Source organism: Euwallacea similis, chromosome 5, assembly GCF_039881205.1.
Source record: "Euwallacea similis isolate ESF13 chromosome 5, ESF131.1, whole genome shotgun sequence".
In the NCBI taxonomy this organism is placed as follows: Eukaryota; Metazoa; Arthropoda; class Insecta; order Coleoptera; family Curculionidae; genus Euwallacea; species Euwallacea similis.
Genome location: NC_089613.1, coordinates 2934427 through 2951475, shown reverse-complemented (window position 1 = coordinate 2951475; position 17049 = coordinate 2934427). Strand labels below are relative to the sequence as shown.

The window sequence follows — 17049 nt, the reverse complement described above, 5'->3', positions numbered from 1 at the left end:
CTCGGCTAATATCATCAACTTTATTTTTTTTATGGGCGCTGCATAAGATTTTTCAACAAAAAGGAATTGAATGATAAATCTAAAAACATCATCGTATAGCTGAGAAAAAGTGGCAATGAAAATGTACTTATGGCTTTGGGCTTCCTTATCAAATAACACTAAAAAAATAACGAAATCTCCAATCTTTACTTTTTTTTTCGCATATGTTTGGAAGTAGTCGGAAAATTCAAATTTTGAAAACGGCATTTGGTAAAGCGTTAAATTAGGCGATTTTGCCCCCTTTAAACCTTTTCTTATCTCCTCTTATTTCTGAGACCCCAATGGTGAAGATCGAAAAATGTATATTATATTTTTATATTTTCAGATTTTTCAGAATCTCAATCTTGTTGGCAGCTATTTGTGTTCTACATACCATGATAATCATGATTCTTGGATGTTTCAGCCATTTGGTGCCCACCTTTAGTATCGTTATTTTATATTCGAAGCTGAATCGGTTTATTGGTTGATGTCAACTAACCTTTAATTCTAAAACTATCGGTACGGTCCGATTCAGTCATTAGTGCATATTTTTTCAATACACTGAGAACCTCAATGTCTTCTTTACCTCACTTATCGATACTGCTAATTTCGAGGTAAAATTACATAAAAATTTTCTGCAAAATACGAAACCGACCATTAAAATGGTTTCAATTTAGACTAATTAAGCAACAAGTTTTAATACACTGGGAACCTAAATTTCTTAAAAATTTAGGAAACACGTCTAGAATACATTTTAGATATTAATGATCGATATATATAATTTCGAATTAAAGTCACAATGGGATGTTTTTTTAAAAGCGTTGAAATCATTCTTTAAAATTGTTGCGATTGAAATAATTTAAAGGAAGATTTCTTTTAAATTCAGTTCAATTTTTCCAATTTCCGTAATGAATGAAGCCATGACATCTGGTCTGTATCTGCAATCCTGAGGTCTATGTGTAGGCCCAATACTATCTAGTATACAATCTAAGGCTTCTGTTAGTGAAATGCCATAAGGAATATGACGATACAGACTTATTACAAAAATGTAAAGAAAATGTGTTTGTAATCAATTTTAGTTATTTTTTAAAGTTTTAGCAACCCATTTTAGCAAATGAGACCTTAATACAGAATGGCGAAATCTGGAATTTGGAGGGAGTGACTTGCGTACGCAAAAGTCGAAAATATAGGGACGTTGTCTTTCTATACAAGCTAAATGAGTAAGGATTCCCGCTAAAGTTATCAGGACTTTAATAATTCGACTTTCAATATAGACAATTTTTAAATTTCATCCTAATTGGCAAAAAATATCGGTCTTTTTCGTATTTATTTATTTGCAATAACTTTAATGACAAATTCCACTAATTTACGACAATAATGCTTTCCTATAAGTGAAATTTCCCCGAATCACATCTGACAGAGCAATGGTAATAATTTATTACATTACAAGAAGATGAGTCACATGCGAGGCGAAAGTGTGCGACCGAGCCGCAGGCGAGGTCAGTAATGTAAACTAGTGAAGTAACGTGTTGCATACGAGTTGTGTACAGGCCTTTTCTAAAACCTACTGCTGTTCCATCGTAAATTTATTGAAATTTAAATTATGCTAATCTCCAAAGATAACGTTTATTGTGTTTGTATTCCAGAATCCTAAAACAACACACGTGGCTGTCATGGAAATGTTAAGATATCAGCGCGAATCAGCTGCTAGCTGTGCGTAATAATATTACATAACAGTATAAAGGTTCGTGACATAACACCTGCCTGTAATTGCTAACTTCTGCCACAGGTCAATCTAACGTTGTTTTCAGTCTACTGGGAAAGGGGTAGAAAAAAGTATAAACTGCACTAGCAACGTGAATGCACTACATCTACTACAAACGTACTAATAGCCCGTAAATTGTAACGTAGTAATTCACTTGCATGGCGCTAATAGTACGTAGTGGTGGTGCATGAATAAATTAACTATATCCCAGTTTTACGCCTCATTTAAACCCTGTATGAACATGACTTAATAGAAAACATTTTCGCTAACGAAAGGTGCGAGAATCATGCACTAAACGGAAAAAAAAATTGTTGGAAACAGCTATAGATCCTCTAAAGAATCTCTCGGCAGAATTGACATTTCTACAGAGCAAACTCAGAGCGTTTAAAGGAGAATTTGGACCTTGTCAAGCTGCCTCTGCAAGAAGTGCCAATGCCCCAACTCAAAACTGATCACAAGGAGACAGTATTAAAACTATTTTAATTTACCTTTCTGGTGAAAAAGCAACCCTTGCCATTTTTATCACACATTAACTAAATCAACGTGTTTGTTTCGCGGCTCTTAATTTTGCCTGCCTGGATATCGATCTCCTGATTCCCGTGACGTGGGGCTGGATGGGGATGATGCGCGCGACTTTACTACGAGAAACGCCGCCATTGGTCCGATGACGAAACGCGCCAAAACTCGTGGGTCAATTGAGTTTTCCTAGTTTTCCAGAGAGTGGCCGTATTGTGCCAATAATGACCGTCTTTCAGATATGTCTCTTTTCGTGAGGGTTGTATGAGGGTCGATGCGAATTCGTGCATGTTTGCATACGATTTTGATTGGGCTGCTGTTAAGAACCCTGAATTTCAGTTTCCGCATGAATTACAGCCTTGGCTTAATGATCGGGGTTGTATCCAAGTGCTTTAAAGCTTTAAAATGGAGAAGGTATTTAATATGCAAGGCATGGATTCTGAATGGGAATCTCCTTGGCTTTAAGTCCCATTAAGGAGTGGATTTGGAAACTCTTTCTGGTCCTGAATGCCAGTCAATTCGGAGTGACCATATATCTTAGAAACCACGAGAGATATACGAGGTGCCCGTTTCTAGAGCTTAACCACGAGGAATGTTTAAGTCAAGAAAAACGAGAGTTGCTAAATATTCTATTTCGCATCAAAATGAACAAGTTACTTTTGACAGTGGTATCAAGGAAAACAACAATCGCGCGTTTAAAATTCATATCCTCCAAGTCTTGCAACAAAGAAATTCTGAACAGAGGGTAGTGTTTTGTAGGAACATCATGGAACTGTTGAAAATCCCCATTCTCTTTCCAAGGTAATATTCACGAATCAATGTAAATTTATCAACTCAGGCTTACTCAATCGTCACAATGAATATGACTGAACTACTGAAAACCACTCAAAGACTGAAAATGCCTACCACAGGTACGTTTCAATGTATCGATCAAGATCGTTGGCCCATACATTTACGAAGACAATTTGATCGCAGATGGATATTTCTACTTTTCAAAGACCTACGGGTTGCATCAGTAACATTTGCTTCAACCACTTTAATAACCTTTGCTTCCAACAAGAAAATGCTCCGCCACACAATGTTAAGAGAATAGTTGATGATTTGTCTAAAATGATTCACTGTAGAGTCGTTTCAAACTATTGAGACACGCTGGCCGGCACGTTCTCCAGACCTTTCCCTATTAGATTATAATTTGAGGTGCATAAAGCTGCGATTGGAAGTCGAGGATGCACCCTTCGAGCAGCTTTCACAATTTTCTTCATTTTTTGCAATTGTTTCATATTTTGTTATTTACAAGGCACTCTTTACAAAAACAAGATTTTTGATATTTCCGCCAAACTACAGAACTGAAGAAAATGTCATAGATCATCATAATCAGAAGAAACAAGCTTAATTCAAAAATGTGAATATCCAATACGACATCACGGCGTTGTAGAAGAGGAAATTTTGCTATGATGAAGTGTCAACCATTCTAAATTGCCTCGCCCAATAAGCTGAAGAAACAAAAACTTCCAAAATTTCTATATTTTTTATATTCCTCCGAAAGTCATCGAAGTTTTTCCATATTTTAAAACGCATATTCTTCACCTTGAAATCCCTCTGACTGAGCTCCACAAACGGACACCGTGCATAATAATCCAGTCTGGATAGGCTTATCGAGCTCATCGATGGAATTAGTTTGAGCTACTTTTTAGGCCAACTTATCTACGGATTCTGGGCACGTGATCGCAAAAAATTTGAAAAGTGGCAAAAAAATAAGCGCACCTCCCCTGTTGGAAATTTTCAGGAATATTTTGAAATTTCTCAAGTTGTTATTTTCAAAAGTGTAGGTATCTATAACTTTTTAAATACGGACATGATATTTTTTTATATGGAAAACTAATAAATGTACCTTTCATAAGTGGAACATAGATTGTTTATGGGTGAGCTCTAAAGTTTAAATGAAGGACTTTTAAAAGAGAAAATACAAGTTTGTTACTTTTAAAAATAAGTGCGATTATGATTAAAATTTTAATATTTAAACTTCCATCTGAGATGCCCTGAATATCTTCAAGTATTTTATAAGAAAAAAAATTTCCTATTGTTATGTAGTAAGCTATGGCAAAGAATGATTCACACTCAAATTAATCAAAAGGAGTCTACGCTTGAACCTTCTTCTTAATAATAACTGCATATACTTCCACTGATTTATTACAATAATGCGACGAGTCTTATAGTTAGATATACCTTTTCTAATGAAAACGCTTTCAGCATAAAAACGTTCATTATGGAAAATAGTATCCTTTTTCAGTGGAAAATGTGCTTTTTCACACACCAGACCTTTTACGCGTATTATCCAGCCTATTATAGCAGACACGTGAGTTATTGTAATATTATAATTTATTAATATCGCTGCGACAATCTCTAGGGGTTAACATGAATTTTAAACATAGTTTCTGATATTCGCGAGTTTTTTGATAGATTTATGTCAGATTTAATATATTCTTAAAACCAGGTATTTCATTACAGTTATGGTAGAAGTTGAGGTTAATAATTGCTTGCTCGAACAATAAAAGGAAGTAACTTTTAATGGTTCATTAACCAATAAGTGTGTTAATGAAGGCGATTAATAATAGAAAGGGTTTAGCGCGTGGGCGAAGCGAGCACATCAATAGAGTTGAAACCGTTAATACATGAGTTAATTACAATTTTTCCATTGACTGCAGGTCATCGCCGGATGTTGACTATTTCAAAAATTCAAACTCGACGAAAGTAACAGAACCATGACATAAAAAAGAATGACACACACAAAGATTGAATTGCTTTATACTCTGTCTCAGTCTGTTGAGTAGGCGTCGAGTAGGACAGCAATATTGTATTGTTAAACTTTGAATATTCTTGGCCGTCTAGTAAAATCGTGCATTAAAGTAAAATAATTGACGAACGGAGTGTTAAAGGGAATCAACGATGACACTTTATTTCTTATTCTAATCTAAAATCTAAGTTCTCATAGCTTTTATATATGTATGTAAGGTGTAAGTGTCAATTTCATTTTTTAACTTCATAATTCCTACAGTTTTTGAGATATTAGTTGAAATTTGGAGACCATGCAGAATATTATTGGAGTCTGTGAAGACCCATTTGTAAAAGAGTCCAATTGTTTACCTAAATCAACAGTATATTATTTTTTCTAGCACGACACCCCCTTTCTGCACCAAACTTTTTTTATAAGGTATATTGAGCATCGCCCTACCTAGATTCCTGAAACGCCCTGTATAAGTCAGGTCGCACACCAGACACGCATGAAACACAAGACATGCAACATGAGATTTTCAATTGTGCTACTTGGTTTTGCTTAGAGATATACGACGCAAATCAACTGAATTTTGAATTCGAACGCAAATGTTGCTCTGGAATATTTCTCCAAGCAGCATGTCTCATATGCCATATGTCGCATGTAGCCATATCTGGAGTGCGACGGGGCTAATCGTACCACAACAATATGCCGTGAGTAATCTGAACTAAAATATTAGTCAAGAGTTGATGCAGAAAGGTTACACTAAAAAAGCCATATCGAAGGCATTTGCGTGAGTGTCAGGTCATTATGACTACAATTTTTAAATTACAAAATTCCATTCACTTGATGTAAATTTTTTAGCATCGCATTGATTTATTCAAGATGCCTTCTAAATTGCAAAAAAAACTCATAATACTCTTCTTCAGAAAATCCAATTTCTAGCAAATTCGGTTATAATATTTTGCATTAATCTGCGGGGGCAGATAATGGAAGGATTTTAATGATTCAGTGGTTTGGAAACTTAAATGCGTCTACTTTATGTCTTTTTATAGGTAATTGATAAAGTTTGCCCATCGAAAGGGCACAAAGAGCGAAGAAAGCATCGGTTATGGATATTCCGGTTTTAGGCCTTGGAAACAATGTTTTCGGGTGTATTATGTATTTTTAAAAGCTACGACGCCCCATTCATCCTTTTTGAGGCTCTTTCGTCTAACTCGAAGTCATAATGAACAAATTTTACATTTTTAATAGGAAATTAATTAAACGCAACCTCGTTTAATTAACGCCATAGAAAGGGAGCTTCTCAGTTTAATGATAAATGACCTTTTGCATTTTTCATTTCATAAAACATTTTGCGTAGCTCTTAAATGCGAGAAATAAAAGTCTAAAGCCCAAAAGACAAGTTTTATTTTTGTATGTGTTAATAATAAATATTAATATTGGATGTTTATGTTTAAATCAACTGTTGGCGGCCTTTTTTGTCCGAAGACCAATAGATAACGCTGAAACCTCCACTCCTAAACTGAGGTAAAAAGAGTTCTCCCTCTATAAATATCTTTAGCTTCATTAATGGTAGTGAGTCTATTGACAGTGTAAATGATTGCCTCAGATTGAATGCTTTAATTAGAGCTACTTTAAAATAATGGGACCGTTTATCGGTCTAGTTTGCCATTCTCTGCTGATAGCAATGGGCGTGTAGCAAAATTAAACCTTTCTGATTTAACTCTCGGTACTTTTTTTTAAACACCCAAAGTTGCTTCCTAAATATTTACTGACAACAAAGTCGATTAATCCGAAGATAATCCGGAATATTTCTTGAGTGATGACACAGAGTCAGTTAATTTAAATTTGGCTTATAATTTTGATGTGATTAATAGTCAAAGTGGCACAATTTCTCCCCTTCGGCCCTTCAGGCGAACTTAAGCCGAAGTTTACGCTACAGCCTGGAAAATCATGTTTCTTTTGAATGCGCCGCCTCTACAGTGTTAAATTTTGCTTCTCAAACTGCTGAAGCTTGAAATTTTAAACGATCATTTTGTTTGCAACGTTATAAGATAAGACGATTCAGGTTTTCAGATTTTTCAGTTCGATCTCGACTGACATTTCCGACGCAAAGGAATGACACGTGCCAGGACGTTACATAAAAGGGTCACGTGGAGGGGTTACATAGAATACATAGAAGAATCTTACCTTCCTGCGGCCACAGCAGAGCATGATGCGCGTGCGTGACCGACCGGACGAGAGTTTTGAGCGCGCAAGTTTCCGCCACTGCATACCAGACTAACTCCCGGATAATCTGGTAGTATAACTGAAAAACAGAAAGCTGAGTTAAGAAAGCCCACAGTTTATAAAAACCTTAAAATTCCATTTTAAAGTACTAGTAAGTTTAACAGACATGTAACTTTGCTCAAGTAAGTCTCTTTGCTTTTAGTCATCCTTCTGATGGTAAAGTTACCGCCATGTTAATAATCTGGCCCTAAATAATAAGGTCCCTCAGCTAACTTTAAAGATTACTGGCATTTAATTTTGCCTTAAAATGACGTTTTTTATTTAGTAAGTCTAATTGAAACTAAAGGTATTCGTGAAGCGATTGTTAATCGAGCGATTCATAAGTTAGTGAATCCTCAATTACGTCATAACTAATTAAACCAAATTTTCAGACATTTAAATTGGGATTTAGCAAATAATTAAATCCCCAACTTACAGATTGAACTGTGGTTTAAATGGTAATTTAGTAAGTCTGTAAATCTGATGTTTTTACTGGATCATCATTGAATTTGATAGGATTTGCAAAAAACTAAATTGATATTTAACACATCATCGCCGACATAATCAGCTTTATAGGAATTTAACTGCAACTTAAACGATGATTTAGTAAATTAATAAATACGCGATGTTTTCAACGAAGTTTTGTTGTCTTCACTGAATCAATATTGATTCAGTCAAATTATCAAAGATTTTAGTTGGGATTTAACAGTTCGATATATACGTACATCTACTATGAAATCTTCATCTATAAAATTAGATTTATAGACATTTGCATCATTATATTGCCAAGTTTGCGAATCAAAGCCAACCGAATCATCATTTCAGAAGAATATAAATTGCGATTTCGAAGGTTAGCCTAACTGTGATTTAAACTGTGATTTAGTGAGTCAAAAACTCTGATGTTATTAACAAACAAAGGTTATTATAAATCATTTACTGTCTCCACTGAATGATTGCTGATTTAATCATATTTTCAGATATTTCAATTAATTCGCGTTTAAAGCATCAGGAATATTACTAGATTTGTGAGTGTTTAACTCTGATTTAAATAGTGATTTTAATAAGCTATACATAATTATCACCGCCTTGATAAAATTTGCAGGAATTTAAATAGAAATTTAGTGATTTAAACTTATTTTTAAAATGACACTAAATCCGAGGCAAAATCATCACCGATTTAATAAGATTTATGGGAATTTAACAGTGACTTAAACGGCAATTTATAAGTCATCTCAGTCAATCCCTGACGCTAGTTCAGAGGATCAACAAAGCCCCTTGAGAATCCTCTGTTCTCTCGACTGAATCATCGCTGATTTAATAAATATTTTTTAAAGATTTATGTAGTTACCTCGGTAAGTTCGTAAATCAAAGCAAACTGACTCATGGCTGATTTAGGTGATATGATAAGATGTAAATTGAGATTTAATAGAGAAGGAAAATTAGAAATTCATCACGATAAGTTGGTTGTAGGTGGAGCACTAAACGTCTCCTTTGTAGCGATTACTTAAATCGCAATGGGGCCCAAGGAGTCAAACGATCTAAAGCGATTGAATATTGTTGTGAGACAACCAATACTGATTTATTTCTTGCTTCCACTGATTTAATCACATTTACGGGGATTTAATCCTGATTTAAAAAGTGATTTAGGAAGCCACTGTCAATCCAAATATAAATTAAAAATAACCCTCCACTATCGAAAACACGAGACTTAGGTCTTTCATTTCCTGCGTGCAAAAGCCACGAAAAAGTGCTAAATTTGATCTGAAATCACGTAAGCCCGAAATGGTATTGTTGCGACATCGTTTGTCAAAGGTTGATATGTTCTGTATAATAATGAAGTTTTAATAATAAAAGTTACTGAATATAAAGAGTCATTAAGGTAAATGGATTTTTAATGCACTAAAGCCTAATAGGAAAGATATTGATTCCAACAAAAGAAAAAACACATAAGAAAATGTTTCCGAGCATGAGGATCTTTAAACGAAAGAAATTGCCATAAGTTATCTCACAATTGGCGCATACTCTAGTCCAAAAATATCGGAAAAGTATCGCTGCAAGTGATCAACTAAAATAGAGGTAGGTCTAAAGAAGATGTACATATTAACAGAATACACCACCTATTCCACACCACCTACTCCGAAAATGGATTAGTGGCGAAGAAAAAAGGGATAAAAAATACATTTAATAATTTTTTTTCAATAGAGGAAGAGGATCCCAGGAGAAGAACTGAATACCGAAAATGAATCCCGTTCCCCACTTAATATTCCTGAGACTTACTACTTCAAAGCAAGTTCATCAAACTACAAGAAGCACATACACGAAATTCTCGGAGGGTAAAGATAAAATTCCAAGACCTATACTACCATAGGTAACTAATACAATAGCACAGTCGTCGTCAATAATAATAAATCAAAGTTTCGAGAGAGAAATTTTTTCCAAGAGAGTTGAAAACCTTCGCAGTTATACCCTTTTATAAAGTGAAAAGATCAAGGGAAGACCCAGGAAAGTACAGGCCTATTGCATTGCAAAGCCAATTTGCCAAGGTTATCGAAAAGCGGCTATGGAAACGTATAAACTTTTGTCGAACTCTCAACATGGCTTCCGCACTAACCGCTCAACGTTAATAGAAGCTATAAAAGAAGCTATTACATATATTCTCGACGCCTTGAATGACAAAAATGTCATCTTGAGGCTGTTCTTCGACATGTCAAAAGCTTTTGGTAAATCATAATTTAATTCTAGAGAAACTGTTGAGCCTTGTAGTCAGAGATCCATCTTGCTATTGGATTAGATCGTATCTGAGTGAGTCCAGTTGCTTCAGTTGATTGGTGCTTTCCTCCAAAATTTCCAGCTCCAGCTCCGCCTTCTCCAAGAGATTCGTCCCTCCCACCAATAACAAAAACTCTTCAAAAAGAATTGCGTGAAGTAGAATGAGGAGAATAAGGGATTTGACAGTCATTTGAAGGGAAGATTTTGAAGCTTTTGCATAAGCTCGGAGCGACTCCAAAAAAAAAGAAGTTTTTATATAGGCGCGAGGCTCAATCGAGAAAGACTGAAATTGAGAAAAGGGAATTTTTAAGATAAATCTCAGCTCTACAAAAGACGATATTGATGGAGGGGAGAGTTTCTTGGAGAAGGCGGAGCTGCTGCTGAAGCTTTTAAAATACAGCCCCAATCAGCTGAAGCATCTGAACAGCTCCCATGAACTCCTTTTGGTTATCAGGTAACAAGGACAACTTGTCGCTCCCAGAAGAGCGCATCCTTCTGGATTTTCAGATTAAGGAGGAGGAGGAGATAATTTCCAACGCAGCAAATTTGCTTCTTTCAAGCGAAATGTGCACCACACCGAGGAAAGTGGATTGTTGCACACGACAAAAACAAGAAGTTAGCACGTAGCCCAGCTGCGGCCAATTTCGTGATTGATATGAACATTGATGAGTGGAGTTTGGATAAGGTTAAAAAAAACGTTTATTGAGAAAACGACGTGCAGCAGTGCCGACTAAGGGGTACAGCTCACCGCGGAAACACTTTTAAGAAAATTAGCTTGGATACCTGTAGTGGGAGATTGTGAGGGAAACCATAAAGAACGGGTACATAAAATATCCCGGAGAGTGTGAAAAATTGTCTAAACCAGGCAAAATACCATCAGCGAAATACCCATTTAACAGAAAATTTGGGGTAGCCTGTATACAGCAGTGCTTATTAGCATTTTTATTGAAAATCAAATTAGTTTAAGTTAAATTTTTCCCAAGTGCTATTAAGCGGAGCTCTATAGACGTAGATAGTGCATATTTAGCGAAATTTTCATTAAAAAAATAGAAACTTTATGAAAACTTTTAAACTTTATTTGTAGAAGAAATTTTTCCTAAATCCTTAAACACGTTTTAAGATATTGTCTACAGCATCTAAATTATGTTACAATGGAAGTTATATTTTTAAGGTGTCCAATGAAGTGATCAACATGAACGTAAATGTAACAGTTGTGCATTGCATTTTCTATTTTTAACTTCGTACCATGTCGAATTTTTTTAAATTGTAAACCAGGCTACGCCACTGATTATGCAAAGAATGGACTTTTACACGCAATTTATTCAAATAAATAAAAACTGAGAAAATTCTGGTTAAGCATTCCAAACTACCAGATGTCGATGATTTGTCAGAAATCGTGTAAAGAATGCGAAATTCATCTAATTCGGTCAAATCTACTGACTTAAGCGTCGTATAAACATGAAAAATTGTATTTAAATGAAGGAGACTTATCGATGATCACGTTTTCCTCTTGAATCATAAAATAAATGCGAAATGCACATAATTCGACCAAATTGATAGAACTAAAAGGTAAATAAGTTAATCAGAGAATATTCTATTTAAGTTCTCCAAGACTGCCGAATGTCACAGATTTGCCAAGAATTACAAGTGAGGTATTTCCAGGGGTATTTAAATTAAAAAATTCCAACTTTTTGAAAGTTTCCTATAATTTTTTTTCATTGTCACAGAAACAGAAAATCTTCAAACACATCCCGAGATATCGACCAAAACCACTAAATGACATTGCAACAAGAGTTCTGAAATAACTTTTAATTTTGTGAGTAATTTATATCGATGGGAGGTGTCTTAACAAACTTAGAAGAATGACTGACGACTTCCAATCACTAGATCTCAATTACAGTCAAAAAACAAGTTAAAAACTTAGTTGAGACTTGATTTAAGAAATTAAGTATCTTTTTGTATACAAGATGTTTTTTAGCTCACCGACAAAATGGGGTAGGTGAAAGATAAGGTCATTTTAAGAAAAAAACTTCATATAGACATATGTCCGATTTCAATTACTTAAAGATTCAGAAGACTTAAAAGTTTTCTGCATATTACCTATTTATTACTAAAAAATGTAATAATGTTAATGCCGGTCCAGTTTCATGGCCACCGCGATCTCCCGACTTATATCCCTTTGGATTTCTGTTTATGGGGTCATACGAAACAAATTGTGTACCCAGAGACAATTAACACAAGAGCAGTTGTTAGAACACAGATAGCTGCTGCTAATATAAGAAATCGTCCAGATATGCTCATTCGGGTGAAAAATTCATAACTTCCTCGGTGTGAAGCATGTATTCTTACAGAAGGAGGACATTTTGAGCAACTGCTATGGAATTTTTACTTTTAACTGTCTCATTTGCGTAATTTTCAGTAATAAATAAGTATTATGCAGGAAATTTTGAAGTTCTCCAAACTTAATTAATTGAAATCGGGCATATGTCTATATGAAATTTTTCCCTTAATATGACCTCACCTTTCATCTGCCTCACTTTGTCGGTGAGCTAAAAATCACCTTGCATAACTTTCTATCTGTAAACGAAATGGTTGATTTACATTGATTTATGCTGTATTATAGTTATCTAAATCAAACGTTACTGACCAGGTCATAATCATAGTTTTCAGCCAAGACTACTAAGTAGAATAACTAAACGGCTTGTTGCTATTTGCAGCGACCTACTATTGAAGGTCTAACGTTGATGGGATCTCCAGATTTTCTATTTCACTTTAGGGATATAGAAATCAGTAGCATCTGGTACTAAGTAAAACCCCTGTTATTACCATCAAGAAAAGTCTGACAGTTTTTATGGGGTTCGAAGCTTGGATCTTTACAATCGTCATCACTTTCTTGAAGATGGCGCAATAACCGTAAAAGCCCCGCTTGGAAATACGCGCATGAACATAAAAAATAAGAAAAATTTTCTATATTATAATTCACGAGCCAGACTCCCTTTACTTCCCCCGTTCGGAACTTGTATTAGGGTCGCCCTAATTTGCGCTTGCAGGCAACAAAAGGGTCGCGTGTGCAGACCTCGAGTCGAACGTATTCTATGTCATTCTTGTGCCTTCTTGGCATAGAATGACTCCGCTTCACTGTCGAATACTGACAAATACGGGTCGACATTGCTTTCTTAGCAAAAAAGGTCCATTGAAATAGGATATCGATTACGCATTTCGAGGAACATTTTGATAAAGTATACGATTCGAATTCTGACGGGCTGTCGATGACTATGGATTGCTATGGACAAATTCTATGGATTCGGGTCGAAATACGAGAGATTCAAACGGCAAATTTGTTTCTGTCTAACGCATTTGCATGATTTCCGGATTTGTATTACCAAGATACTTTCTTAGAAGGCGGAATGAATTATTGACGAAATCATAACAAATCGGATCGGGAACTGATCCGATTAAACTGAAAAATTATCATTCTTATAGTCATGAATTATGACGTTGACATCGTGGTTAAGTCACCTGTCAAACCCTTGCAAATTCCACTCAATCATCCCCAATTAAAACATATTATACATCCGATAAATCGTCATTGATTCAATCAAGTTTAGAGCGAGTTAAATTGAATTCAATGCTGATTTAGGAAGTCAGTAAAATCGATTTTATCATCAAAGTATAGTTATCTATGAAAGCATGGTTCATTTCACTCAATCGTTTTTCAAATTCGCACAATCGTGACTGATTTGCTCAGTTCTTCACGAATTTTTGTTGTAATTGCACAAATTATTAAAGCCGCGAATAAATCATCCCCGATTTAATTCATATAATCGTTAGATTTGCAAGAATTCAATTCCATTTTAAAAGGATATTTAGTAAGTCACAGTACGTGAAACAACTGTGAAACCAGGTGCACATGAACTTAAACTGGGATTAAGCAAAATGTTGAATTCGCTATTATTTTAATATTATATATTATAAATACGTCAACAATTTTATTAGATTTTTCAGACTTTAGCTTTTATTTAAATTGTTAAATCGGATGTTTCCACGGGACTAAACGCACTTGTGACACTATTATTACCTTGACTAAATTGACGCTGATTTAATTAAAACTACAGAAGTATTTAAGTTGCGGAAATCCTTAAAACCGTGGTCATTACCATTATGAGCAATTTAATCAGATTTGCAAGAATTTAATCTGCTTTAAAAGGTGTTTTAGGAAGTCGGCAAATCTGGTGTTCCCTTCGAAAGGCAGAAACATGTGTGGAACCACTGTTAAAACTGAATCATGACTAATTTAATGAGATATACAGAGGATTTAAATCGGAAAAAAGTAGCAAAAAGGGAAAAATCTTATGTTATTCTTAAAGTAAAATCACTTATGAAACCGTTGATATTTTTACAGAATCAACACTTTAACGATAACTGCAGAAATTTGAGCTAAGGTGGTAGGTCGTTAAATCTGCTATTAAATTAACATCGATTAAGTCAAATGTACAAGGATTTAACTAACTGATTTAAGTAAATCAGTTAATGCCATTAAAGTAAAATCAGCCCTGAAACAATGGTTGTATTTAATTCCACTGAATCATCGTTGATTTAATTAGATTTTTACAGGGATTTCCCTTTAAATTAAAAAAGTGGGTGCATATTTAAACTACTATCAGCAGACCCTTTTTTGCAGGCTTTTGGGAGGGCGACTTCGTGCCTTAGTCACGTTTCCTCGAATAATTCAACGATATAGTATCACTTACAATAACTTCGATTAATCTAATTGAAACAAGGGAAACTAGAAATGTGGTCTGTAATGAGAGACAAGCTGTACATAACTATAAAATAGGAAAAGTAACTTACTCGGTTAGGACCATAATCACCTATTCCGAAACATTTTTCTCGGGAACTTTCTGGTCGTGGTAATCATCAGGATTGATTGCATTTTCGACCGAGATAATGAATTTTGGCGTTGAATGTAGCCCCAAGAGTGCCACCGCTCCACTATATTTAATCAATAACGGCCCGACTGTCCTAAATTATCGCAAATCTCACCAATCCCATCCGAATATCGTCCTAATTCCCAATTTTAGGCCTAATCCAGATCAATTAACATAAAAAGTATCGTAATTTATTGTCGACGCGCGGCCTGGTAGTACAACTAAACCGATTTATTGAATGAAAAACTCAAGAGGAAAATGTCGTCCTTGATTAGGTTCACTCGCGTTTTAGCCACTTTACTCGATAACGGCGGGTACAGGGGGGTGTCCGCGATAAGGGGACCCGATTATCAACCTTTAATTGCGAATTAGTCGTGAGGAATTTGTTTAAAATGACCCGTTTTGAATTTTGATCGGCCCCAGAGAGCGAAACGAGCCTCCCCAGTGTTGTCGCATTGTCCGGGAGAAAAATCCCTGGAAGAGTCTCACGAGCTGATCTTATGGATTGTAGGCACGTTTTAAGTTGATTTCGGGGGTTGATTTTGTGAACCAACGGGGTGAAATGTATTGGAAATTTATCAGCTATTTTTCCCAAAGGTGATGCTTTCATTATTTAAAACCTGAGCCAAGGAAATTAAAATGTGAATCGTATCACGAAAGATTATGATTCTTAAACATACTTTCGGTACTAATTGGGCGCGTACAAACTGAAAAATGTCCTAATATTCTAACACTCACAACGATTTCGTCTTCTTAATATGTGGTTGTTACGGTGAGAACTATCATCTTGGAAAAGCGTCTTTGGATCAGGTTTGACGTTCTACAAAACTTTAAATTTTCCTGAAGGGCAAAAGGAGCCGGAAGCTTGACTTCGACAAAGGGGGCTAGGACTAGCCCAACCGATCCATTTGGAAAAATCAATGGTTCCTCTGTGGTATATTTTTTACCTACTACTCCTATACTTCTCTACTACTTCTGTTCTTATTGCATGGAGACACGACGTTTCTTTCCATTACTAAATCATCAGGCGGAGAAACATCCCATGACTTCGCAACATGGCAACACCGTTCGCCCCCTCCCTCCCGACTCCAGCCGACCGTTTCCGACCTCCTAAGGGCTGTAATCAGGATGCGCAGGATTCCTGGCCTGGCTGCAAAAATTCGGAAAGTTCACTGCACGGAAGTAAGAATATCTTTCGTTCTTTTTTCCGCTCAATCGCCGACGATACCTACGCCTACACGGCTCTCTCGACGTAGACTTAAATGGGAATTTCGTAGGTCAGTTTTCCTAAAGTGTTTCGTTTTTTGTAGTAAAAATGTATAGGGAGACACATTATTTGATTCAGCACCGAAGAAAATCCAACGTTAATTTATGTTCGGACCGTGGGGTTTTTCACCTTTAAACTTTTACGTGCCTTCAAAGTTTGAAAGGACGCAGATGAGAATTTATTCCGGAAATAAAAAAGTTTATTAATAAAATCGTTCAACTTGGTCTACTTACTGAAGATATGCTCGTGCCTGATACTCTTTGTTAAAGTTGAATATTAATAAAATTTTAAGTTCGCTCAAAATTTGACAATATATCTGCTTGGAAACGAGATTTCTCCATTCACCATAGCATTGGTCTAACCGTGTTACCTAATTCCCATACCCAATAAGAAATTCAATGAGGCAACTTATTGAGCTAAAAACATTAATTTTTTTAAAATAAATAAATAAATAAAAATAACCAAAAGCTGTTTGTGAGCACAAAATTGAAAACAAATCAATTTCTTATCAATAAACAAGTTTTTTATTGTTTTTTATTATATATTTATCTGAGTTTATATCGCATTTTTTACGAAATTTACAGCTGTTTTTCTCAAAAACTAGTCGATAGATTTTAAATCGCGTTACACTATTGAATAAAGTTTTGAAACGCCTTTAATTTGAAATGTCACAAGACCCCTCGTGCCATTTAAAATCTTTACATGGGTTATTGCGATGCGTATAAGGGTGAAGTTTGAAAGT

At 35.4% G+C, this 17049-nt stretch overlaps 1 protein-coding gene across 2 annotated transcripts in view; it reads right to left on the bottom strand.

Moving 5' to 3' along the window:
* RhoGAP100F (Rho GTPase activating protein at 100F) overlaps positions 1-16400 on the bottom strand; it is a 40725-nt gene extending 24325 nt beyond the window's left edge. The window contains exons 1-3 of one of the 2 annotated variants that reach the window (XM_066390244.1): positions 16039-16400; positions 14964-15643; positions 7266-7383 (exon numbers count right to left, since the gene is read on the bottom strand). In XM_066390244.1, coding sequence (XP_066246341.1) covers positions 7266-7349 — 84 coding nt within the window. In that variant the 5' untranslated portion in view covers positions 7350-7383; positions 14964-15643; positions 16039-16400. Of the gene's footprint in view, positions 1-2271; positions 2354-7265; positions 7384-14963; positions 15644-16038 lie in introns of those variants that run through there. The other variant, XM_066390245.1, reaches the window with a different exon arrangement.
* Between the last annotated feature and the right edge of the window lie 649 nt (positions 16401-17049).